Source organism: Struthio camelus, chromosome 5, assembly GCF_040807025.1.
Source record: "Struthio camelus isolate bStrCam1 chromosome 5, bStrCam1.hap1, whole genome shotgun sequence".
NCBI classification, from domain to species: Eukaryota; Metazoa; Chordata; class Aves; order Struthioniformes; family Struthionidae; genus Struthio; species Struthio camelus.
Window position 1 is genome coordinate 77,093,582 of NC_090946.1, and position 25,182 is coordinate 77,118,763.

Consider the following 25,182-nt stretch of genomic DNA (forward strand, 5'->3'; position numbering starts at 1 on the left):
AAAGCCGGGTTAACCTGAACGTCGGGCCAGAATAGCTTCATCCATTTCTTTGAGATGTCAGGCCCAGAAAATGAAACTCCCTCACCCTCTCGTTTGCTCTCGTTTGTGTTTGTTACCCGATGATCGCAGCAAATATCGCTAATACAGACCTGGTGCAGAAATGGTCCCGCTCCTTTCAAATTTCATCTGAACCTTTCCAGCTCACCTTACCAAAGTAGTACTTGCTCAGGTGAATGATGCTCATGCGGACGAGGAATAGCCATTTGCTGATGAGGAGGATTGAGGAGGATTAACCCTGCAGATTAAAGTACAGTGATGAGCCGACTTCTGCTCATTTCTGACCTCTTCTTGATTCGCAGGACTTTTTTACAAGCAATAATAAATTAAATATCCCCGTGAAATAAGCAGCTGTCGTTAACACAGACTCACAAGACTGGAAGGCAATAGAAAAGCCATACCTAAGCCAGTCCCGACAAGTATTTTTCTAACCCATTCTTGAACAACTCTGATTCTTTCAACCTTGCCTCCTCCCAGGTCTTGTTCTCCCTATTTTCTCCGTGCTTTCTCCAGTCAGTGTCTGTCTTTGAAATCCAGTGCCCAAAACTAGGCAATGTTCCAGCTCAGGTCCTACCTGAGTCAAACCCAGTGGAAGAAATGCCTCCTGCTTGCAAGCTGTGCTGCTGTCTATAGGTGCCAGGACAGCATGTGCCCTCTTCCCAGCAGCCCGACACCACGGAGCAGGGCAGTGATGTGCAGTAACCCAGCCCGTCCCAGACCACAGCCCGCGTTTCCAGGTCGGTGCCTCCACCCGGCACGGCCTGTGCTGGATTTTGAACCTGTCTTCCAGCCTTTCCCACCTTGGTGTCACCTCTGTATTTTATAAGAGACCCTATTCCAGCTTCTGGGTTGTTCCTGAAAATACTGACCAACCCTGGGCTGAGTAGAAACCCTTGTTCAATACATCCTGCTATTTTCACCAGTGATAATCACTGTTTGGGAATGGTTTGCTACCCATCCTGCAGTGATTTTGCCTACATCACTTTTCCTTAGTTCATTAAGGCATGGAAGAGCATGAAAAGGCTGAGTAAAGTCGAGTTATATCATATCTAAGGGCTCCTCCTTACCCAAAAGGCATCTCTTCACCAAGCACGACTAGACTGGTATGACAGAATTTCAGAAACCCATTTTATACCCAGTAGAAACTTAATCCCAGTGAGTATGTCAGTAATGATATGTTCCAGGTCACGCAGAACCGAAATCTTCTGGCCTCAGGTCTCAAACTTAAGCAATGTTCTGATTTCCCAACTTTCACAATTTATGAGCTTTGCAATAGTTAGTATCTGGCCAGAGAGAGGAAGTAGAGGGAGTTTTAAGGCCACAGCTTCCGCCTAGGTTTTATTTTTAAGTAAGTTCTTGGTTTAAAAAAAAAAATTGGAGGAGCTGAAGGTCTCCAAACCAGAATACATATAAATATTGGTATGTTACAGTTTTCTATCTAGCAGCTTATCTCAAAGCTAATGTCATATTTTGGGGCCAGCCTCATGGTTTCGGAACCTTAGGCTCTTGATAACACTATGTGCAACAAGACTCTTCAAGAGAACAAACCAGGTTATCAGAAAGATAGCTTTTTAGAAGTAAAATTAAAAACTAAAGATATAGCTAGATAAATGGTCTACAGAGTCATGTGAATGTTTGTCACAGCTGTGCTTGGACACTGCAGTTTCCATAAACTCTAAATAAGACTTTAGGCTCATTTACTAGACTATTATAGTCTAACTAATTAATGTACCAGTTGGTTTCTCAAGAAACCCTCTACAACTGAAGGTAAGGAAATGTTTCTTTACGTGTTTTCACAAAAAATAGCACACAAATGCACCTCTTGAAAGCAGCGCTTCTAAGACCAGTTTTCTTTCTAAGGATTAAAGTCAGTCCCCGTTTACGTCCCTCTATAAATCAGGCAGAATTTCCAGAGGGGCCGGTGCCTGGCAGCTCCCGCCAAGGCTGGAGACACAAACAGCCTCATGCTGGGTTATCTGAGGCCTTGATTCAGTGACATACCTAAATACACACCTGCATACAAACCTGCATTTAGACATCACCAAAGTCCCACTGACAACTAAGCTGGGCTTCGAACGGCCTTGAGGCCCTTTTAACCCACGCAGCAGCTGCAGCGAGTCCTTGCAGGGCGCCAGGCTGCATGACAGCCGATGCCCTGGCGCCACTGGATGATATTCATCTGTGACCGTGACACCAGTGAAAGCGCTGAGACAACTCTTTCTCAGGAGGCAGGGAAGAAATTTGAAAAAAAATTGCAGAGAATCGCTGTCCTTAAACCAGATTAACACGAGCAAATGGCTCCCAGTTGTGAGCACCAAATGGTAATCAGCTGAGTTACTGCTGACAGTGAAGACAAAACTAACCCCAAGGTTTATAGGAAAGGAGGCAGATGAACAGAGACAGAAACATTCATCATACGCCTTGTGTTACCTACCGGCTCAAACCCTGGCCTGGGAAAACATCACGGCGTTTCTTCTTCCAGGTAGAGGCTTAGCCACAAATTAAATCGACTTTGGGATCTTTATTTGCTGTAACATAACACGATGCTGCAAGAAGAAAAATCACTGAGCTGCTCAGCTCACCGTGTTTTAAAGCTTTTGCCTAAAACAATAATTTGAACATATCTGAAAGCGTAACGACATTTTTCCCCTGGCTCTACCTATAACAGGGGTTGAAATGTTCCAAACATTTGTATTTTTGCAAAGCAAGAGGGAGCAAGGAGGCAAAGATGGATTATCTCTTATTTTCTGAGTCTGACTCAGAGGCAGCCTAAACTGTGAATATGTCCCAATATTAGCTGATATTAGCCACTGTGAACCAAAACTCTGGTTCCTATACATCTGAATTTCAGTCTCCTGACCTGTATAATGGAATTAACAGCACTTCCCGCTCTCATTGGGATAGGCAGGGCTGGGACTCACCTGGACACCATGGCACAGTCCGAAGATGGGGTAGATTGCACTGGTGGAAGAGATCCGTTCGTTAGCTAATACATAATTAGGACACCATGAAACTCACTCTTTACACGGATGAGTTCTCAAAATGCACTGGAAAATATAACCCCCAGCCAGGGTGTAGAGAAAGAGTAACATGCTCAGCCCCTCTCTAAGTTGCACCCATACCCCCAGCTCCCTATTCCTGCCCACATCCCGTCTTCTGTACACCAGCACCAGGGAGGAGCACGAGCAGGGCAAGGGAATAGCACTGTCTTTCCTCCTTTAGGACACCTTTTCCTTCCCACTTCTATAATGTTTCTCCGGTTCTGCTCCCCTCCAGGCCATGCAAGCAGAAGGGAAACTCATCTGTGAGCCTTTCTTCCTCATGTAGCTCTTCCCCTTTCACTTTAGCTAAGTCAGTGCAACTTTGGTACCAACAGTGATGGAGCCAAACTTAGACATTGCCTTACGGTGTGGTAGTATATTATAAGATCCGTGGCTGAAACAGGCTGCAAAGTCTGCTTCTTTCCTTGCCTGCGCTTGCCCGCATGGCACTGCACCCCGCGGCGTGGCGCCGCTCCTGGGTTCACGGCAGGTTTCGCTGGCCCGTGTGATGGAGCTGCCCCAACTTTTCTTAGCAGCCATTTCCACCAGCAAATAGACCTCGCTCACAGAGCGCTGCCTGGAAAGTTTGCATGGTATGTAGCTTCATTTTCTTTTCCATAATATGAAATCCAATCTGAAATACATAGATTAGTTTACTAATCTGTGTAAATCCTATTAATAGCCCTCACACGGCTGCGCTCCCATTCACGTTCCAACCAATCTATTTAGCCTGGGTTGGTTTTCCCTCCTCTCCAGCAAGGTCTTCACACCTGGTTGTGGTCACGTCTTCACGCAACGGCTGGCCCTGGCCACGAATGGAAACTTTGGCTTTACGATCCAGTCCTCTCTCATATTTTTCTCATTTCCCACAATCCAACACGTTTTGGAGCAAAGCATTAGTGCTATAAATCACCACTGAGCCATTGAAGCTAAAGAGAGTCTACAAGGGGTCTCACAGATTTACTGGGGAAGGGCAGAGCCCACCTGGTACCGCCGGGGTCTCCGCCTGCTCCCAGTGCAACGGGCGACGCACCGTCCCCATCTGCGATACAGCAACACCCGAGACACCTTGAGGAGGTGACGGGCAGGCTGTGGAGCCATGCGACGCTGGGTTCAAACCGGCCGCGCACACGTCCCCCCTGTCACCTTCTGGGCGTGAGGGAGCAGCGTGGCCTCGGGGCCATGCAGGGCAACGCAGGCGCACGGGCAGCTGTGCTGGCTACGCTCCGCCGTGAGCTCAGCGTGGTCTCTAAAATAGAAGGCACCCTCTGTTCTGTTATATAATAAACCATTCTCTGTTTGAAATGACAATATTTACTCTCCCTGTAGTGGACTCCAGCAGCCTCCTACCTCCCAGCCGCAGCGAGCGGGGTCAACACGGGGCTCGTGTGACCGGCTCCAACTTCCGAACTGATCCGCGCATTGCTCGGACAATCCCCCTCCGCGCTGCTGTCCTCCCGCGCTTCGTGTCGGCACCGCGGTCGTCCTCGCCGCTGCCTACCGTTTGGCATAGCAGCTCGCAGCCCGCCAGCCCCAGGCCAAGCCGGCACCCGGAGGGGGACGGCAGCACATCACAGGCTTCAGGAGGACAGTCCTCCAACCAGGCGCGCCTTGCGCCCGTGTCTCGTGTGCCGGGATCGGCCCTCAGCGAGGGCTGGCTGAGCTCGGCATCCTAAAAATCTTCAGATTAAAAAATAAAAAAAAAAAAGGTGCAGAAAAAAAAGCACGTTCTAGCTCGCAGGAAGGAAGGGGTTTGAATTAAAACCTCATTGCCAAAATGGCACAGTATTACAGACCCGTCCGTGACCTCCCGGAGCGAAGGGATCTGCGCTCCTTGCTGGAGTTTGTTGACTACGCAAACCTGACTATCCAGCGCTCCCTTCTTCCAAGAGCCGGGAAAGGCTCTTAAGTGCTTTTACAAAGCTCAATAAAAAGGTCGGGCCTTGCGGTGCAGAACCGGTTCCAGCACGGTCCTGGCTGCACATCTCTAATGGCTCTCCTGCCGGAGGGTTAAGTTAATAGCGTAAAGGGTTTGTGGCTCCTCTCTTTCTTTCCCCATAGCTAAGCGGCATCCACTCCCCTTCCAAAAGTGGATAGATTTTCTCTAATCGCTGTAGGAACTTTTCAAGATCGCTACGGCTTCACTGTCCCACAGTTTTTCCTACATTGTCTTCAGTCTTTAAGCGCTTGAGTAATTCCTGCTGTTTTTCATGAGCATTAACTCGGGAATTGTTTACATCTCCTCAGTGTTTGCAGAAGAAGTAATTTTGAAAGCGTGACCCACACTCAAGAAATTCTCCCCAAACTCTGCTTTTCAGGGGTTTCTTTATCTCTTACCTATGCCCAAGCCTGCCTACGGAGCAACCACATGTTGAATCTCCTTCTAAAGGTGACTGCTGAGGCACAATCAAACGCCGCGGAGGCAAAAAACAAAGAAAAAGGAATTTCTAGAGAGAGCCAACCAGCCAAATACAATATGTGGCCAGACGGAATCAGAAGTGCTGGCCGCGGTACAAACCCGAGCGGCATCAAACAAACCACCCCAGCCACACCGGTAACGGTTCACCGGGAGAAGGAATGCAGGGGAAAAAAAAAAACAAAAAAAGAGGGGAAGATCCCCGACTTCCGCTCTTCTCCCCCCACGAAAGACTATCTGAGGCATTTGGTGTCTTCAGATGCAAGAGCCTCCAGCACGCCGCTCCTGGGAGGCCAAGCAAGGAGCTGCGCGCCCGCCGGACCCGGGGGAGGCAGAGCCGGTGAAAAACGATGGCTTAAATATTAAGAGATATAGCACAGGAACGGATCTCTCTGCTCTTCCCGCCGGGATGCTGCTATCAGAGGCAGCCTGTCAGAACACTATGCTATACAGTATATATGGCATACAACACAATATAATGTATATTATATGTAATATAGTATGCTATATAATACATAGCCTGTATATTATATACTATTATGATATGTTTTACATACAGTATAATAATATACTCTGAACTAGCCAGTGATTTTGGCTAATGTGGCAAGTTGCGGATGCGGTTGCTGTTCCTCGTTCTCACGCCTTTGCCGTGGGGGAAGGAATAGTCTTTCAAAGGGGCAGGCGGGGGCCGTCACCTCTTAAATCTCATGCCGGCTGGCAAGGGGGTTAAAAGCCTGGACCGTGAAGAGTTTTCTGGCCTGCTTTGCCGCAGCAGTTGGTTTCGGAAGCTCTGGATTCGACTTCGAACCCCGCCGTAAGGTTTCGTGTGAATTCCCGCAACCCGCCGCAGGATCTCGCGCTTCCACTCAGCACTCAGCAAGCGGGCGACGTAGATGCTTCAAAATTCAGGGGCACGGTCCGCGGGGCTGCAAAAACCTTCCTCACCTGTGCGGAGCGTGAGCTTCCCAGGGCTAGAGCTGCCTCTTATGTATCTGAGCGCCTAGTACACAGGACCCTCTTTCAGGGGGCACCTCCGTGTGTCCCGGTAATAAAACTCCTTTCAAAATGAATTTTAACGCAGAGTTGAAAATTGGCTCCTGCACAAAGGTTCCCATGTCCTGCGCCCTGGTGACGTCCTGTCCTCCTTGGGGCTGCCAGCTCACTCCTCAAACCCGACCTGCAGCTCCGGCAGCCCTGCTGAGGTGTGCATGCTCGGAGCGAAGCCATAGGGGTGCCAGCAGCTGCCCTGACCACGTTGCCTTTAAAACACTGGGATGCTTTGGAAAGCATGTAAAAAAAAAAAAAAATCCTCTAAGCCCAAATCTTTCATGCCATCCTCTTGCTCTGCCAAACAGCTTTTTCTGGGACCCACCTATTCTGTTTAGGAGCAAAGACAGGCTTCTGTTACCCCGGCCGTAGCTCGGCTCCAGAAGGGGAACAGCAGGGAGAAAGGGCGTTCGCAGACACGCTTGGCGAGTGGCAAAGCTTCCTGCAGAAGCCAGAATCAAAGGGGCTCCCCTCCTTCGGAGGAGAGCTGAAGAAAAGGGCAGGGGAGAAAGATGCGGGCGGTAGATTAGCTGCTGCTATCTAATCCACCGTAGGCCCAAGGGACATTAAATTAAATGGAACTGAAACTGACTGGAACTGAGATTTAGTGAAAGGACAAGACAACACACCTATGTGTAACTAGCCTAAAACATTCATTGTCACAGCCTATCCTGGAGGCCAAGAGTTTTGCATAGAAAGATTGAAAAAAATATATATATATATACACAAAACCGGGGCTGGAAAGAACTTGACAATACCATCCTGTGTTTTCCCCAGCTCCAAGACAGGATCGAATACACGCTGGTATTTTCTGACAGATGTTTGTCTAGACCTGTTTTTAAAAGAGAGTCTCCCACCTCCCCAGGCAGTTTATTCCAACGCTTCCTTTTCTTCTTCGGTTTTATACACACACACACGCACATATATATTTATCTCAGAAGGTGAGCTGAGCTGTCTCTGATAACTTGCACATCAAACGGCTTGTTAACTCATTTCTCATGGCAAGATCTTTACTGTGAGTGATGTATGAGCCCGAAAGATCCCAACTTGACCTGAGATTACAGGCTGAGCTTGGGGGGCTGGCAGATGGGGTAAGGGGGGCAAACAGGAAAGGAGGGGGAAATTCATTCCTTTCCTTATTAACTGATCAGATTCGGGCTGCTGACAAAAGAGAGGCCAACCAACCCGCTCCTTTTGCACGCTCAGTTTTTAAACTCAGACGTTACGTTCCTCTGTTTGGATAGGGCGAATATTCTTTCAGCTTCTTCAGCAGCCACCGCTTGAGCTGCCCTGTCAAACTTAAGTAACATAAAGGACTGGATGAAGAATGAGCCTCCGCATCTGGAATATGCGGTGACACAATGGAGAGCAGCACTTTTCCAGGGTACGCTGGGTATCTATTACCTCCACTTTTGGACTGACAATGCACCAAATGTTTCATTGCCCGGGGCCTTACAAAGCCGACTGGCTTTTTTAGCTGAAAGCACTAATGTAGGAAGGCAATTGGGAATTAATTATTTAATGCGATTCTCATTGGTAGAAAGCTTCCACCCCTCCTGCTTCTCCGCTACCATTATACATATGTTGCTTTCTTCAGACTGCGGCGCTTAGACAGGAGCAGAAAACTACGGCTAACTCCAGTTCCCACTTAGCTGAACTCCACTTAAACTGACAGCTTTGCACTCACATTACCAAGAGCACAATTCGGCCCCCCGTTTTGAACATGGTGTTTGTGGCAATAACTGTGGACGGATCTCACAATCTCCATTTCTGAAAAATGAGGCGTATCTTACCTCCACTCCTAACCACTCTCTTGGATGGACAGCGGAAGACTATTCCTACTTAAAAATTAAAACATGCACAAGTAGCCCTATTAGTAAGAAATTCGAATCAGATCCCTTTAATGTGGCCGTATGGATGCCTGGTTGTATACGGGCGAGCCAAAGGAACGGGGACAGAGGTGTGTTTCTGACTCCGTCCTGCGCGTTGGTTCAGCTCCAGCTTCGCAGGGATCCTAACGACAAGCATCTCTTTCATTTGGAGTGTTTTTAGTGATGACCTGTGCAGAAGCCAATGTCCTTTTGAAGGTATCTCTGTAACAGCTGCGTGCCAGAAACTCCCATTGTCCTTACTTTAAGAGGTTAAGGATCAGGCCCTGTGTATTTAAAAAATAAAGTTTGTAAAGTCAGCCCTTCTGCAGAAGGGCTTACAGGCGCCATGAGCTTACCCTGGCAGCTGTCACGCAGGGAAAACGGTAACGTCTTCCCTGCAACCATCATCTCCGAATTATTTTGGATGAAGCCCTAACAGGATTCTATGGAAATACAACGTAGTGAATTACACCAGGAATTAATTTAACTTAACGTGTCCTATGCTTCCCAAAAAAAATAAATTTTTTTTTTTGCTTTTTTCATCTCTTCGGATGAAAGAAATACAACTGTACAGATGTGCTTTTCTAAGATCCAGGGGCACGAAACCTGAAATAGCCCAGCAAGATTCAGGAATGAGAAGTTTTAATAACCATGGAAGCATGACACTTTTGAAGGTCTATGAAATTATATACCCCGGTCTGAAAAGTGTAAACTAATCCGTCTGGGTTGATCTGCTGATAAACAGATACAACTCATTTTCTCCTGGAAAGCTGCATTGTCTGTTGTCTGAAAAAACAAAGAATCGTAACAGACGGCTTTATGATGGGAAGGCAAAAAAAATCATGTGCAATGGTAGCAGAGTCATTCTTTAAAGAAAAAGAGAAGGCAAGTATTCACTCAGATTAAGTGATTCCCTGCGAATTTAGCAGGCAGAAGAGAAAATGGATCGAGCATCCCTTAAAGCCGGACGGAGCAAGGCTGGAGCCGGCTGAGGCATGTGGACACCCAGGCGGCGCGCAGAGCCGGAGCCGGGGACCCCAGCCCTCGGCTTACGCAAGGGTGACCTTTCCCCTCTCTAAAATTTCAAAGCTGGCGTTGCCGGCGCTGAACAGACTGTGTGCCATATGTAACATGACCTCAGCGCCGCTCTGCCAAGCCACTGATGGCATCACTAATGAGAGGTGAAAGGTCCCTTTCTTGCCGCTCGCGGAAGCCCACCGAGCCGGCCCCCCTCGGCACGCAGACCCCCGGGGCCCACCGCGCTCCCACGACCGCACGCGCCCGCCGAGGGGCTGCCGGGGCCTCTTCCCGCAGCCCAAAGGCAATAGGCACAGGCCCACGGGCAAAGAAAATATTTGTTCTGGGCCCGAATGCAAAGAGCGTAGGCAAACAGAGCCCTTCATGTAAATCGTGTCTCCCGGTGCTGGCTACGTACGGCCAGAGGAACCCGAGGGCAGCATCTCGCTTAAGCAAACGGACTAGGCATTTTGCATCGGCCGGGTGGGGGAACATATATTTGTGTTTTAACGCGGCGGAAAGCGAAGGGGGGCGCCGCGTTAGGTGCTAGGGAGGGAAATACAGAGCGGCTGCAAAAGCGCCTGGGGAGGGAAGTGGCGACGAGGCCTCGCTCCGCTCGCAGCGGGCCCTGCACACCTGCCCCGGCCGCCGTGTGGCACTCCCCCACCGAACTGCCATTTTTTTCCTTTTTTTTTCCTTCTGCAACTTTTCTGCAGCTTTTGGCAAAAAAAAATATTATTCCAGTGGCCTGCAGGGGAAGAAGAAAAAACGCTCCTTTTTGGCTCAAAATTGATTTATAGATATGTACTTGGAAGCTTTTCCCAGTGTTCAGCACCCTCTGGGTGGGTGCTCGCGGGTGTGTGCGCGCACATGTTGCGGGTGCCCACGAGTGGGCGGTGGGTGGGCGTGCGTGCGTGAGATAGCGCCCACGGGCGCTTTCGCGCCGCTGGGTGGGTGGGGGTGCGCCCGAGGGTGTCCGTGCCCACGCGGGGGTGTGCGCAGCGCACACGCACAGGTGGAGGGGCTGCGCACCCACGGGTGTGCTTGCGCACAGGGGGGTTGGTATGCAGCCGGGCGCGCACGGCGGCGTGTTCGTGCAGCCGGCGGCCCACGCACACGAGCGTGCGGGGTGCGCCCAGAGCGGTGCGCGTGTGCGCGGCGCCCGCCCCGTCCTGCGGCGGGCGGCGGCGGGCGCGGGTGCGGAGCGTGCGCGGGCGGCTCGGCGGGAGGGCAGGGGCGCGCAGCGGGCGCGGCGGGGGAGAGGGCTTCGGTCTGGCCCCTAAGGGGACATAACACACACACGCGGGCAATACATTTATGCCAACCGCGGCTGTATCCCTGCCTCGCCGGGCGGGGACAAACCTCGCGGGAGAAGGAGCTTACAGCCTTGCTATTTTTGTGCGCCGTGGCTTAATTTTCACATCGCCTCCGTGCGCGCAGAAATTAAAATCATTCGTTTCCGATGCTTCCCGCCCCCACCCCACCCCCCCCCCGCCTTCCCTGGCCGGCACAGAGAGAGGGCTCAGCCGTAGCTGCCGGCCACACGTGTTGGGTAGCGCCGGGGGAGCATCCTGCTCGGCGGGGCCGGATGCTGCGGCGGGGCGGGCGGGGGCTGCGGGCCGGGGCACGCCGAGCTCCCCGGCGGGGGCTGCGCCTCGGCGCGGCGGCCCTTTGCGGCTTTCGCTGGTGCGGGGCAGCTTGCGCTCTCTGCCATCAGCGATCAATCTCGCTGCAGCCCAGCGCCCGATTTGTCTGCAGCACTCGCCAGCCTAATTCGAGATGCATTATCTTATTAAAAAAAAAAAAAAAAAGAAAGAAAGAAAGAAAAAAGAAAAAGCGCCATGGCAAGAAGTTGCAATTATCGTTGTCTCGGGTTACGGCAAATTCCATTATGCTGAGAAATGAGAGGCAAACAACGCCGCGAAAATGCGAATCGTCTCGCTAATAACGCGCGGCCGCAGCTCGGTCGCTGTCTGCGCGCCAGCGCGGGCGGCTCCCAGCTCCCGGCCAGCGCCGGGCTGAGCTTTATAACGGGGGGATTTGTCCCCTCGTCGGGCACGGCTGCCTCGGCATCGCTCCGGAGGTGCTTGGGTACCTGGGGGCTGCCGGGGGGAGTTCACAACCCTGCTGCACGCACGCACACACCCGCTGCGGTATAGGCAGCCCCGGCTGGAAGGAAACCCGGCAGGCTGCCGTGCGGAAAAGGAGTTAAAGCCCGCCGTTGTCCCTTGATTTAGGAAACTGCTCATCCAATTCAGTTCCAGATTATTCAGGGGCAGACTGACTCTCTCGCTCTCTCTCTCTCCCCACATCAGCCCAAACATCTTGAAGTAATCAGCAGCTGAGAACGGAGACGTCCCCCTGGCATCTCAGGTTAAAGAAGGAGGTCCAGGAAAATGTGGTAGAGCCATTACAAGAAACCTGAGATGCATTCATCAGAGACTCCAATTGCCATCGCATTAGGATTGATTAGAGACCAGCAGTACCGTAATGACCCGGAAAGAGGGGCATACAGGGATTATTAATATCAGACTTCTTTTTAAAAAAAAAGGAGAAAAAAAGGAGGAGAGAGGAGGGGGAGAAAAAAAGGATTTGCATTACCAGGACTGCTGCCTGTATACAAACTTACCTACGGAGCACAGACACTGGTGAGCCGCGCAAACGATAATCTAATTCCTGTAAAAGAAAAAGCAGATAAACATGGACAAAAAAAAAAAAAAACCTTCGAAAACCCTCAAGTTGCCCGCTCAGATGCGAGGGGCGCAACGAAAGCGCCGAGCGCTGCGGCCGCCCTGCGCGGAGCCCGAGCGGCGGCGGCGGCTCCGGGCGCGTCGCGGGGGGCCCCGGCCCCGGCCCCGGCCCCGGCCCCGGGCTCACCGTTGCTGGGCGAAGGGAGCTGGTCCCCGCGACAGCAAGGACAAGTTAACGAGGCTCCAAGAAGAGCAGGGGAGACCGAGGTGGTTCGTCTGCTTCTCAGTTCTTTGCGCCAAAACAAATCAGCCCCTCCTGGTCTCGGTTTAAATGTAGCTCACTGGATAATTAACTCCATCTTTCCAGCCCTGCTTTAACTGTTTATTTAGTGTCACCCCGTATTACCATCACTAGCACTTTCCTCTGAACAGGAGGAGCTGCAGGGTTTCACCTCTCGAAAGGAAATTCTTCGTAGCTTAAAAGAATCAGCATCCAGGAGGTACATTAGCAAGCAGGAAGGGGGTGGGGGGGGGCCACGACAAACGCTGGAGAAGAGACGGGTGTGGGGGACAGGGACAGAAAGACTAATCGGCCCTCGGTCAGCCCGGAGAGAAAAGCCAACGCGTGATCACCTCTAATCCTTTGAGAAATGTCCCGGTAAGTGTACGAAGAAAGGGCCCTTTGTGCCCTGGGGATCGCCTCCGCCACCGCGCTGGGGGCACTTAGCAGGGGCCTCATCCTGCGCCGGGCCGCCGGCTCTGCCTCGCCGCAGCCCTTCTCTCCGCCGGGCTCACGTCCGTCCCTCCTCCTCCTCCGCCCGGCCCGGCCCGGCCCGGCCTGACCCCGGGGGCGCTGCGCGGCCGCGGCCGCCCCGGTGGGGTGTCCCCAAGGCCGGCGCCGCCGAGCGCCCAGGGGCCCCCGCAGCCCCCCGGGCAGGCCGTGCCGCAGCCCCCCCCCCCGCCCCGGCGCGGCGGAGCCGGGCGGGCAGGGCCGCGGCCCCCGCCCCGCCGACACCGGCTTTGTTTTTACAGGTGTCTGGAGGGCCAATTGACTAACAGGTAATTAAAGGTTGCACTGCTTTCCCGGCACTGCGGGCCAAAGACTCCTGCAAGACAAGAGCGATGCATATGGAGAGGGGCTTGTGCTTCCTCATTAAAAAGCATAATAATAAAGGGGAAGAGAGGGAGAGAAAGAAAATACAAATCCTTTATTGTTTAGAAATAAGCCAAGGAAGCTGGCTGTCTCCCCTGCGCCTCGCATTCGGCAGGGAAGGCAACGCGGATCCGGTATCACATTGCAGATTCTCACTAAAGATAACGAAATGTGATCTATTTTTCAGAACAGCAAGTGGATGGGAAAGGAGCCCTCTACAACACAAACCTCATTGACTAATGGGCCGGTTTTGTGTTTCGCCTTCGAAAGGTTCGGAAATCGGCAGCGTTGTGTTACCGCCCTCCCGGCTCCCAGCCTCCGCGGCAGCCCGCTGCCTCCTCACGCCGGCACAGGGCTCCTGGAGTGCTGCTGATTTCATCTGGTCGCGCTCCTTGTTTCCCCAGACCCCCACAGTTGGGGGGGGGGGGATTTTTTTTTGCCATTCGGGTCGGGAAGAGCTTGATTTCTAAGGTCAAAAGGGAGATGGTAGATCTGTTCTGGGTTTGGTTTGGTTTGGTTTTGTTCCGTTTTTTTTTTTTCGGGTGAAATCGAGGGAAGACCCGCAGATGTTGTGGTAGAGCCGCGTTCATTTTCATTCTACGCTGTATATTCCCGGACCGAATAAATGAATGAATGAATGAATACGTGCACAAATAAAGCTAATCCGCCCCTGGCTCCGCGGCGAGAAGGGGGCGCGGGGCGGGTCCGCGGGGCGCAGCGCGGAGGCTCCGCGGCCGCGCAGCCCCATCGCCGGAGCTGTGTGCGGCAAGGCCCCGGCGCGGCATCAGCCCACCTCCGACAGCGGTGGGTTTTTTTCTTTTATTTTCTTTTCTTGTTTTTTTTTTTTTTCGGAGAGAAAAGGCGCTGGCGTTTGCCCGCGGAGGGTGCTGCAAAATTAAGCTTTTTGCTCAGGCTCGCAAACTGCGCCCGGCGGAAGACGAGGCGGAGACGCGAGGCTGGGGATGCTGCTCGGTCCCTTTCGAAAAATAACTCGTCGGGAGAAGAGCGGAGGCAGCTCCACGCTATTTTGTTGTTGTTTAATTATTTGCATCAAAAATGTTGTTGTTGTTGTTGTTTTGCAGCAGCTAGAAACCATTTCCGTGTGATTTTAAAGGGCTAAATGGGTTCGTGTGGTTTGTAAATTCGTGCCGTTTTACCTCTTTTCGAGGTTTAAAGCGAAAGGTTTCCATTTTAGGAAAATCAATCCCGGCCAATAATTAACATTCATAATGACCGTTTCTCATAAGCAGGATTTAACTACCAGATAGACGCTAGCGAGGGAACCACAGTTGTTCCCCTCCTTGCGTGAATTGTGATGACACGGAAGAATAAAGTACCAGCCTGAAATAGCGCTGAAGTCTTGGCTAAACGGTCGTTCTTGTCCATGTCAGCTCCACCGCTGGCCGCATCAGGGCAATTTGCTTATTCCGAACAATAGCAGTGCTTATTTTGGTCTGCCTTTTAAAGAAAAAAAAAAACAGGAGAGAGAAGCAAGGGAAATAGAAGTCGGTCTCGTTAAAAAAGCAAAGATCTTCCCCAGACGGCTTTACATTTCTCTCTTCCTCGTCCTGAAGGTATAAACCCTCAGGTCTGCACTTTTCCCGAACTGACCATCTCATTAGAAAAAAGAAGGGGGGGGGGAACCCACCTCCCAGGCTCGCATCTGGACATGGCACTTCTCCTCCAGGAAGCGATCGCGGGAGGTTGCAAGCCCATGCGTTGTAATTCTGCGCACTTGCTCCAGACTTTAGGGTATTAGTTGATTTTCGAGCCGGGTTTAAGGCTCCGTTCCGGTCCCCACACAGCTGCCTTGTCAATAAGGATCTGTTCCAAGCAGACATTCCTTCTGGGAGGACATTGCAGCTCTTTAAGACTTCATCTGAAACATCATAAGTACTAAAATAAAATGGCAAGGGAAAATTACCAGACACATGGTCATGGGATATAGAAGTGCCCCGACTCCAGTTTACATAGTACAGTCACTGTACAGACTGTGTGGCAGTGGCTTATTTTAAACAGCTCCGAGACACGAAATATATGGGAAAAATAACAATCGAGGCGTACAAAAATATCGAGACCGGCCTTTTCCATTGTACTGCGGGCTGGAGGGGCTCCGCCGCCGCGCTCTGCCCTTCGCTGCTATTTGGGCTCTCGCGGCCCCAGAGGCAAATCGGGATTTCGCGGAGAAGGCAGAGGCTGCTGGCACGGAGCGGGGCAGAGGCGTCGGGCACCGCGAGCGGCTCGGAGCCGCTCTCCGCCTCGGCCACAAATGGGCTGCTCTTCACTTTAAGCATTTAAAGTCAAACAAATCAAAACGTATTTAGTGAGGACAAACAGGTTTTAAAGAGCCCTGCGATTGTTATTAGCACCCACTAAGTGAACTCGTTCTTTAATCAAAAGCGTTCTGAAGTGCGCTTAAAATACTGGTTGCTACTTATCTAATCAAAGATAAATACAGTCATAAAGACACCCTCTTCCCACCATTCCCTTGCCCTTATCTCAGCGCATTGTCCTCATCTCTCAACCCGTCCTGGCTACTGACAATAGATTATCTTTGCTTAGGGAGGCTAATTGTTTTCTAATTTTTTAAATAATGGCTTTCGAGCGAGGTGTGCAAATGAGGATTAGGGTAATTAAAGCGCCGCCGGTCGGTGCGGTTTTGCTACCCGGCGCACGCACGGCTTCCTCGGGGCGAGCCGGCGAAAGGCTCCTCGCCGACCTGCCGCGCCCGCGCTGCCGGGCCCGGGGCGCCGGGGCCCGCCGGGATCCCGCCTGGCTCCGCGGGGCAGAGCCGGGGCCGGGCAGGGGGCCGGGGTGGGGGCAGGACGACCGGCCCCGCTCCGCGCTCCCGCAGCGGGCTGCGCCTCCGCGCTGTTACTCAGCGTGCTGCATACGCTATTCATCAAGCCATTATTTATTCATCCCCAACATTAAGGTAATTAAATATGGGCTCGCATGGAACGAGCCGATCCGAGGAGGACAGGGAGCGGGCGTAGGGGGTGGGGGATTAGGAAAAACAGAAAGGAAGAAAGAAAAGAAGAAGTCCGCCAGGAGCGTGTGTGTGTGTGTGTGTGTGTGTTTTTCTTTTTTTTTTTTTTTTCCTCCCAGAGATGCGCCCGTAGCAGTCAGCGGGGCTCCCCCCGCGGCCGCACCCGCACCCGCGCAGAGGCGGCGGCGGGAAGCGCAGCCGCGGCGGCCGGGGCCGGGGCCGGGACCGCGCCGCCAGGCCCCGCCCGCCCGTGCCGAGGCTCTGCCCGCCGGGCCGGGCTGGGCCGGGCTGGGCCGGGCCGGGCCGGGCCCGCCGCGGCGGGGGCCGAGCCGCGGGCGCCCAATCAGCGCGGCGCGGGGGCTCGGGCGCTTTAAGCGCGGCGGCGGCGGAGCGGGGACAAAGTCCCCCCGGCGCCGCGCCGAGCATCCCCGCTCGCCTGGCCGCTGCGCCGCCCGCCCCCGGCTGCTCCGCGCCTCCCCGCTCGGCGCACGGGAAAGGGCCCGGCGGGCGGCTGCCTGCGCGCTCCGCGCAGCGGCCATCGCGTCGCGCGCGGTGCCCCTCGCCCGCCGCCGCCTTCCCCGCGCCCCGCCGGCCGTGCCCGGCGCGGAGCCCTGGCCATGTCGATGCTGCCTTCCTTTGGCTTCACGCAGGAGCAGGTCGCCTGCGTCTGCGAAGTGCTGCAGCAAGGGGGGAACCTGGAGAGGCTCGGCCGGTTCCTCTGGTCGCTGCCGGCCTGCGACCACCTGCACAAGAACGAGAGCGTCCTCAAGGCCAAGGCGGTGGTGGCTTTCCACCGGGGCAACTTCCGCGAGCTCTACAAGATCCTGGAGAGCCACCAGTTCTCGCCCCACAACCACCCCAAGCTGCAGCAGCTCTGGCTCAAGGCGCACTACGTGGAAGCCGAGAAGCTGCGGGGACGGCCCCTGGGCGCCGTGGGCAAGTACCGCGTGCGCCGAAAATTCCCGCTGCCGCGCACCATCTGGGACGGCGAGGAGACCAGCTACTGCTTCAAGGAGAAGTCGCGGGGCGTGCTGCGGGAGTGGTACGCGCACAACCCCTACCCGTCGCCCCGCGAGAAGCGGGAGCTGGCGGAAGCCACCGGCCTCACCACCACCCAGGTCAGCAACTGGTTCAAGAACAGGAGGCAGCGGGACCGAGCGGCGGAGGCGAAGGAAAGGTACTTTTGCCTGGAGGTCGCAACCGCCCCCCCCCCTCCCCGACCCCGCACCCCTTCCTTCTCCCGGCCCCGCGGCGGGGTGGCAGGCGGAGGTCGGGCGCGGGGGGCAGCGCGGCGAGCCCGAGCCCGGCGCAGGCAGCGCGGCTGCCCGGCCGCCGCGGGGTGCCGGCCCGGCCCAGGGCAGCTCGGGCGGGCCCTTGCTCGGCTCCTGCTCCGCGCCGCGCTGCAGCCGGCCGGGCAGCGCCAGGCTGAGGCAGCGGAGCGAGCCGCGTAAATACCTCGCTGCCTCCGCATCGCTTTTTTAAACATGTATTTTATTTTTTTCTGCCGCGGATAACTGCGTGTCGCTTCCCCCTGCAAACGCGCTGCGCGGAGGGGAGCCGCGGCGCTGGCACCGGGGTGCTTTCCGCGCTTGGCGGCAGGAGGAGGCGGGGGGAGCGAGCGGCCCCGGCCCCACCTGCCCGGGGGCAGCGAGCCCCTCACCGGCCTCTCCAGGCCGCTCCGCCGCCCCCGCCTTTTGTTTGGTGCCTTCCGCCCCGGGCGGGCGGGCAGCGGCGCGGCCGCAGCCGGCGGGGGAAGCGCGGGTGGCGGCCCCGGCCCCGAGGGAGCCGGAGCCGGGGCTCTCCTCGGCCGGGCACGGCGCGGGGGCGGCCCCGAGGCCGGGGGGAGCGGCGCCACGGGCGGGCGAGGGCAGGATGCGGCGGGAGTCCGGGCTGGGACCCGCTGGCCGGGCTCCCCTCGGGGCCGCGGCCCGGCTCAGCCCGCTGCCGCCTCTGCCCCGGAGCCAGGCCGCTGGCCGGGCCCGGCAGCCGGAGCGGTGGCCTCGGCCCCAGCACGCATCGTCCCTGGTTTTGTGTCCCCGCTAGGAGCCTTCCCACCTCCCCCATTTTCGGAGAAAACCTTTCCGAGTCCCTCCAAGCGCTGAGTGCGTTTCTGGGCCTCGGAGCCATGCTTTAAGTTGTAATTTAATTAAAAGGAGAGGGGGGAAAAAATTTGTAATCCCCCCTCACCACTCAACCTTCCCCCCTCACCTAAATTAACAGGCACTTCGGTTTACATGATGGGGCGCAGCTGTCTAAATAGGGGGCCAAGAACGGCAGCTGCGGGGACGATCCGTTATTAAAATATTAGACGCTTTTTTTTTAATGTTGCTTGGGGAGAGGCTTCTGCTAGCACAGTAAAACCAAACCCACGGGCTCCGCCGGGGGCCTGAGCGCCGCGGCGGCCGCGTCCCCCCCCCCCCCGCCGCTGGCGCGGCCGCGGCCCGGGCGCCTCCCGCCGCTGCCCCGCGGTAACGGCCCCGCTGTTTATTTCTGCCTTCCGCAGGGAGAACACGGAAAACAACAACGCGGCCACCAACAAGCCGAACCAGCTGTCGCCCTTGGACGGGAGCAAACCCCTCATGTCCAGCTCGGAGGAAGAGTTTTCGCCGCCGCAGAGCCCCGATCAGAACTCGGTCCTCCTGCTGCAGGGCAACCTCGGCCACGCCAGGAGCTCCGGCTACGCCCTGGGCGGCCTCGCCGCCTCGCAGACCGCGCACAGCCTCCAAGGGCACCAGCTCCAGGACTCGCTGCTGGGACCCCTCACGTCCAGCCTGGTGGATCTGGGCTCCTAAAGGGGCCGCGGCGGCCGGAGCGATGGCAGAGGAGGCTTACCTCGGGGATAGAGACCCTCGGTTGTACATAGCGGACAGCACACGGTTTTACAGCTTACCCGGTGATTCTCGACGGGACTCCCGGCTCTTCTCATACGTCCCCACATCGGCTCCTGGGCCAGTCCGTCCCCGCCCCAGCGTCTCCCACTAGCACCATTATTTTTTTTCCACGTAGCCAAACGCAGAGAGCGGCAGAAACCCTCTTCCTTTCGAGTTCAAACGAGCTGGTCCCAGCGGGAATTACAAAAATAAAAAATAAAAAAGAAAAAAAAACCCCAAACCACCACCAACAAAAAAACCAGCCGGATCCGATTCCACCCGAATAAAAACTAGCCCCGCAGGCGTGGGGTAGCGGCGGCTGGGGCGCATCCCTGCCCCTGCCCGACCACCGGCGCCCACCGCGGGGTCCCCGCGGAGCCGGCGCGGAGCTTGGATGGAGGCAGAGGGAGCGAAGCTGCTGTGCAGAGCCCTGTGTTGTAGCGGGAGGAGGGGGGGGGGGGAAGTTACGTTTACATTTTTCATATTTAGCGTTAACAGAAAGATTTCGATGTAGTTTAAATTAAAAGAAGAAAAAAAGAAAGAAAAAGCTGCAGTATTAGAGTTTAAACAAGTGCCTATGTCTTAACGCGGATGTGCGAGGCGTTTAGCTAGAGAGCTCCCGTGGGCAAACGCCCCTCAGGCTTCTTTCTCTTCGGCGGTGAAATGCATCGATGTGGCTAAAAATTAGGAGATTAGTAATAATAAAAGTTGACGGCCATTTCCTTCTAAACGAGTATTTCTTAGACTGCCCCGCCAGCTCCACGTTGGCGTTGCCTTCTCCTGTTTGTCCCTGCTCGCCACCTTCCTCGTTTGGCTTGCAAAGAGTCTGCGGACGAAGCTGTCTGTCTTGAGTATTTGTTACCGAAAATAGCATGTGCTTTCAGGTTTATTTTCTATTGTACCTAAACAGTCTAAATTAAACAACGCTGATGGCAGAACATCGCGGCTGCGCTTTTCTTTGCAGGGATGAGCCCCGGGCCCCCGCCGCCCACCAGCCTCCTCCGCTGCGCCCCCCTGGACGAGCCCCGGGGCCGGGCCCGAGGTTTCCCCGCGGGTTTTCCCCCCGTGCGAGTGGGGCAGGCCGTTGTCTTTGCAGCGTAGGGAGGGAGCAGAGAGGAAGAAGGGGAGAGGGGCAAGGCAGGGACCCGCGGGGCCGGGCGGGAGGCAGCGCCCGGCGGGGGAGAGCGGCTCGTCCCCACCGCCTGTCCCGTCGGGGCCGCTCCCGGCCTGGGCGCTAACGATGCCGACCTCGCCTGTTAGCGTTTGGCATCGTTAAGTGCGTGTTTATTTAAGTCGCCGCCGTGTTTGTTCTCGGGGTCTTGGGCCGTGGAGAAATGTCACCCTCTGCAGGAGGGTCTTTCCAGGCCGCAGCGCTCCGCATTCCTCACCGGCACTCCCCAAACGGGCTGCCCCCGGCACCCGGCTGCGCTTCAGCGCTCCCCGCGGCCCCCCCCGGACGGGGCGGCCGATCCCACCCTGCGCCGCGCCGGCCCGGCCCGCGGCAGAGCCCGGTGCTTCGGCTGCTGAGATTAAATCGCCGGATTATTCTCCCTCCTTCCTTTGACCTGGCACCGGCCGCCCCGTCGGGGCACCCAGCCGAAAGCTCGCTGCGCTTCGTGCGCCCCCGACCCGCCCCCCCGGGGAGGGGTGGGGGGGGCATGGCCAGGACAGCCAGGGACCCCCATCCCCGCCGGCGGGTCCCGACGCGGCTCCGCCGGACGGGGGCGGCCCGGGCTGCGGCCCCGCTCCGTCCCCGGCTGTCGGGGCCGGGTCCGAGCGCGGAGGGGAAGCGGCGCAGAGGGCGCGCAAGTCCCGCGGCTGGGCGCGCATCTGCGACCGCGGGTCCAACCCCGACGTCGGAGTGGGAGCGCAGAGCCGACGCCGCCGGCCGGAGCCCTTGGACGGGCGCCCGGCGCTGGCAGCCCCGCCGCGGGCGGGGGCGCGGTGCCTTCCGCGGCCGCGGCCCTGCCGGGCGCCGCCGCGCAGCGGGGAGGCCGGGCGCCGCCGGGGCACCGCCGCAGGCCCGGGACCCTCGCATCATCCCTGCGGCGTTGGCAGGGAGGTTTCGGGAGGGAGGCACGTCCCGCCAGCTCCTCGCCTGCCCCGGAGCCCGCCCGGGGCTCTGCCGTCTGCAAAGGACGCGGCCGCGCCCGTCCCGTCCCGGGGGGCCTCGGCGGCCGGGCCGGGCCCAGCACGGCCTCTGGTTCCCCCCCCCCCGGGCCTCGTGGCCCTGCGGGGGGGCCCCCCCAGGCCGGCGGGGCCAAAACCCGAGGAAAGGAGGGCGGCTTGTCGGGGGAGCCGCGGCGGAGCGAGGCGGAGGGCTCCGCGCCCCCAGGGTGGATCAACTCCAGCTCCTGCTTTTTTCCAAGCCGCCGTCTCGGTGCAGCGGAATAATAAATATTGCCGGGGCGGGGGGGGGGGGGGGGGGCTGCAGCTCCGCGCCGCGGAAAATCCGAGCGGCCACTCGCCAACCAGGGGCTATTTTCAAAGCAAACAGCGGCAGAGCCGTTTCCTGCGCGCAGCGTTGTGACTTCCAGGAGGGCGGTCGTGCCGCGGGGGGGGGAGGGAAGGATCCTGCTTGCCCAAACTCTCCCCCGCAGCGCAGACCTCCGGGCTGGGGCTGCTGCCAGGGCCGCGCACGCCGGCCCCGGCCGGGATCGCTGCCCACCCCCGCACCCAGCCTTTTGCTATCGGGGAGTGGGATGCGGTTGCAATTAGGCTGATCATCTCCGGGTGTCTTTTTTTTTTTTTTTTTCTGGGGGGGGGGGAGAAGGGTGGAGGATGCTGAGGGAAACCCCTGGAAATAAACCCTGCGCTCTGGAAGGGGGCTGGGGCCAGGTAGGAGCGAGGAGGCCCTGGAGCTGAGCCAGCTACAGGTTGCCCAGCTCATGTCAAGGCAGGTTTGACCTCGCAGCCAGCTTTTCCCAGAGAAGTGAGGCCGGGGAGGGAGCTCAGCATCGTTTCTCACCTTGCTCTTCTATGTATTTCAGTCGGCAAGAAGGAGTTAATGCCCCCCACTGGCCCCCCAGGACAGATTTCACACTGTGTTCAGGTCAGCCAAAAAGGAGAGGAAATGGAGAACAGCAGAATGATTAATTCTACCTGCTTTTCCCATGAGTGATCACCTGCTTTCGGGGTCATGAATAGCAGGTAGCTCTCTCCGTCTCCAGCTCTGAGAGGCTCATTTGTTTGGTGACAGCTGAGTGACAAGACCTGAAATCCGAGCCCTCAACTTTGCCTGATGTGTGGATAAAACCCTGGATGTTCCCTCAAACATTTCAGGAAATGAAAGTTGTAACGCGATCCCTTGTGCGCCCACATCTCCCCCAGCAACACACAAAAGCTCAAAGGAACCTTCTCGGATTAAATTCAGCCTGGAGAGGATGGAAAGAAAATGGAGAGCAGGCTGAGAAAGCTGGAACTGGCAGGCTTTTCTTCAGCACTTATTGGAAATGTCTGTCCAAAGCAGGGATTTAGAAAGGTCACCTCTACCGTAAGCGCCTCTTCCTCCCGCAGAGCCAAAACTGGCAGCCCTTTTCTCCACGCAGAAAGTGTTGGGGGCAGCCCGCGGTGGGGGGGGGGGGAGAGTTACGCTTAGATCCCCGAGCAGGAAATTCGGCGTAGAAAAACAAATGCCAAATGGGAAAACAGCCCCCCCTCCCCTCATTTCATTTCCTGGGTCATGTTTATGGAGCGCTGCCCCGTGGCAGGAGGGCGAGCCCACTCTGCTGGGGCCCAGCCCGGCCTCCCCGTCCCCCTGGGCACGTGAGCCCCAGCGCTGGCCGACCCCGCTCCGAGGCCCCCGACCCTGTGCCACGTGCTGGCAAATCCGCCAAAGAGGTCCGCGGCGAAGAGCGGATGCTCACTCAGCTGATGGATTTAGAAGGAGCCTTTTCAGGCCTGGCTACCTAAAGCCCCACGCATCCATAGCGGAAATGCTAGCTTTAAGCCTGGAGCGCTGATGTCTTCAGGAGACCTGTGCGCTCTGTATCTTTGTAAACCAGGCCTGAGCATATAATTTTCCAAATTATTTGAAACTTGTATTACGTATTGAGCACATCATTTGGAAAATATTGGCAAGAGGGGCTTGGCAGGGTGAGCGGTAGGGGCAGGGCTGGTCCTGGGTGCCGGGACTCCCTCCCTCCCTCCCTCCCAGGTAGGCTGCGTTACCGCGCTGCCTGCTGCTAGATAGCCAGGGGCTGCTTGCACTGTTTTCCAGCCTAAAGATGTTGTTTAAAGCATTATTTAATAATTGTTTAACTATTACTGGAATTCTGAACACTCTGCAGAAGCTGTAGAGAAGCGCTAGCACACGCGCCCGCACCCTCACCTCTGCCCTTGTCCCCTGCTCCTGCTTCTCTCCGGTGAGCAGAGAGCAGCACGCAGGCAATGCACGGGAGCACGTGCAAAACCTCGCTGTTTGCCTACCCCGGCACTCTTTACCGCCCATAATTTTGCATCCAAAGATGGGCTAACTGCAGGGGAACGCTGTTGGCTGGGTGGGCCTGTATCTCTGCCTCCAGCGGGTTCATAGGCCACCGCCGGTTTTCCCTCGCCCTGAAACGAAGTGGTTCTTCAACCCACCCCATGTACACGGCTGTTATTAACAGCAGCAGAGGTGGCAAAGCTGACACGTTTGGCAAACCTGGCTGTAGAAATCCATCTTAAAGGGGGTGTTTTGCTATTCCTACTAGGACTGAAACCGTCAGGTTTTCCTGGGGCATAAGGTGCTATGCAAGGAGAGCCGAGGAGGCAGAGGCTGCATCTAAAGGCACTTTGGTTCAGCGTCAAATGCACAAAGCAGCCTGAGCTACCGTCACCTTTCCCAACTGGATGTGGACACAGTTTTAAATATAGATGCTGACCTTCGATGGAGGAGAACGTGGTTTAGTCTTCAGAGAGAGGAAGCGACTGAGCTCCCCAGAGCCTCGCGGTTTATTAGCTTTTACAAGAGCAGCAGCCTGATGCTCTTGGGTCTAGCTGGACCGAAGGAGCAAGGCTGAACCCTGTCCAGGCCTCGGGCACCCCGGCTTTCCTTTCGGCCAGACTTGCCACCTGCCCCCAGGCGCAGGAACCTCTTGCTCCTTGGGCTCTGGCATTTGCTCCCGCCTCCCCAAATTTTAAATAGAGGTTGAAGTTTCTCCAAAGCGTATAATCCCAATCCCAATAATAAGGTTAAAGAGACAGATTTAGTTCAATTACGACTTCCTGTTTTCACATGTCCAGAGCTTCCTGAAAGTGTCTCTGCGAGCAGAGAGACTCCTTTCCGTTGCTGCGTTAGCTTTTTATGTACAGTGAATTTCTGCAGGGCACTGGGTGCATACGTTACCTCCGTACTGCGCATTACCTGCTCGGACCCTGATGGGTTTGAGCTACGGTAGAAAAGGCACAAAAAAGTCCTCACGACTGATTCTCAGGGTGGAAAAAACGGGGAGGACCATGGGGAGAAGCACACCTTTTCCAGCTCTAAGGATAGAAAGGCTTTTTAGTTCATGGTGAAAGCATGTATCAGCCCTCTTTTCCAGTAGGGGAAACTAAGACACAGGGAGATGAAAGACCTGCTGAAGGTCAGGGCTAGGGCAGACGGCAAAGCTGGGGGGCGGCTGCTCTGCGCGGCGGGCTGGTGCTCGGCGAGCCCACCCTGCCTCCCTTCACAGTCCCCATAATAAGTGACCGTGCTTATCGTTATGTAATACAATATTCACAATAATACAACACAAAAACAATTGACTAAAAGACAATGCTAAATGAGGCTTGTGGCTAACACTCCCTGAAGAAATTGTCTCTTTTCTGGAATTGAAGGAAAAAAAAAAAACCAAGCAAATTAGAAACAATTGAAAATGAAATCACATCTGCAAACCATCAATATGTTTCTCCTGAACTATAAAGGGAGCCTGGCTTCCCCCTGCCGCTCCGACTGTCCGACGGAACGGCGGCGGGTGTCAGCCCAGGCCTCCGGTGTCTCGGGAAGGAGCTGCTGCGGCTGAGCAGAGCCAGCACGGCAGCAAGCAGCTTCGGCATCCTCACCCAC

At 55.8% G+C, this 25,182-nt stretch overlaps 1 protein-coding gene and 1 long non-coding RNA gene across 3 annotated transcripts in view; one reads left to right on the forward strand and one right to left on the reverse strand.

Annotated features, from left to right (window-relative positions):
• The window catches only part of LOC138067546 (uncharacterized), a 21,463-nt gene extending 8,508 nt beyond the window's left edge, over positions 1 to 12,955 (reverse strand). The window contains exons 1-4 of one of the 2 annotated variants that reach the window (XR_011141706.1): positions 12,773 to 12,955; positions 12,079 to 12,125; positions 2,492 to 2,603; positions 206 to 295 (exon numbers count right to left, since the gene is read on the reverse strand). This is a non-coding gene — a long non-coding RNA (uncharacterized lncRNA). Of the gene's footprint in view, positions 1 to 149; positions 296 to 2,491; positions 2,604 to 12,078; positions 12,126 to 12,772 lie in introns of both variants that reach the window. The other variant, XR_011141707.1, reaches the window with a different exon arrangement.
• A 3,905-nt stretch (positions 12,956 to 16,860) lies between these two features.
• Positions 16,861 to 20,087, forward strand: SIX1 (SIX homeobox 1). Its single transcript, XM_068944076.1, has 2 exons — positions 16,861 to 17,458; positions 18,785 to 20,087. Exons 1-2 carry the CDS (start codon positions 16,899 to 16,901, stop codon positions 19,071 to 19,073), a joined length of 849 nt encoding a protein of 282 aa, XP_068800177.1. The 5' UTR covers positions 16,861 to 16,898; the 3' UTR covers positions 19,074 to 20,087.
• Positions 20,088 to 25,182: the final 5,095 nt, after the last annotated feature.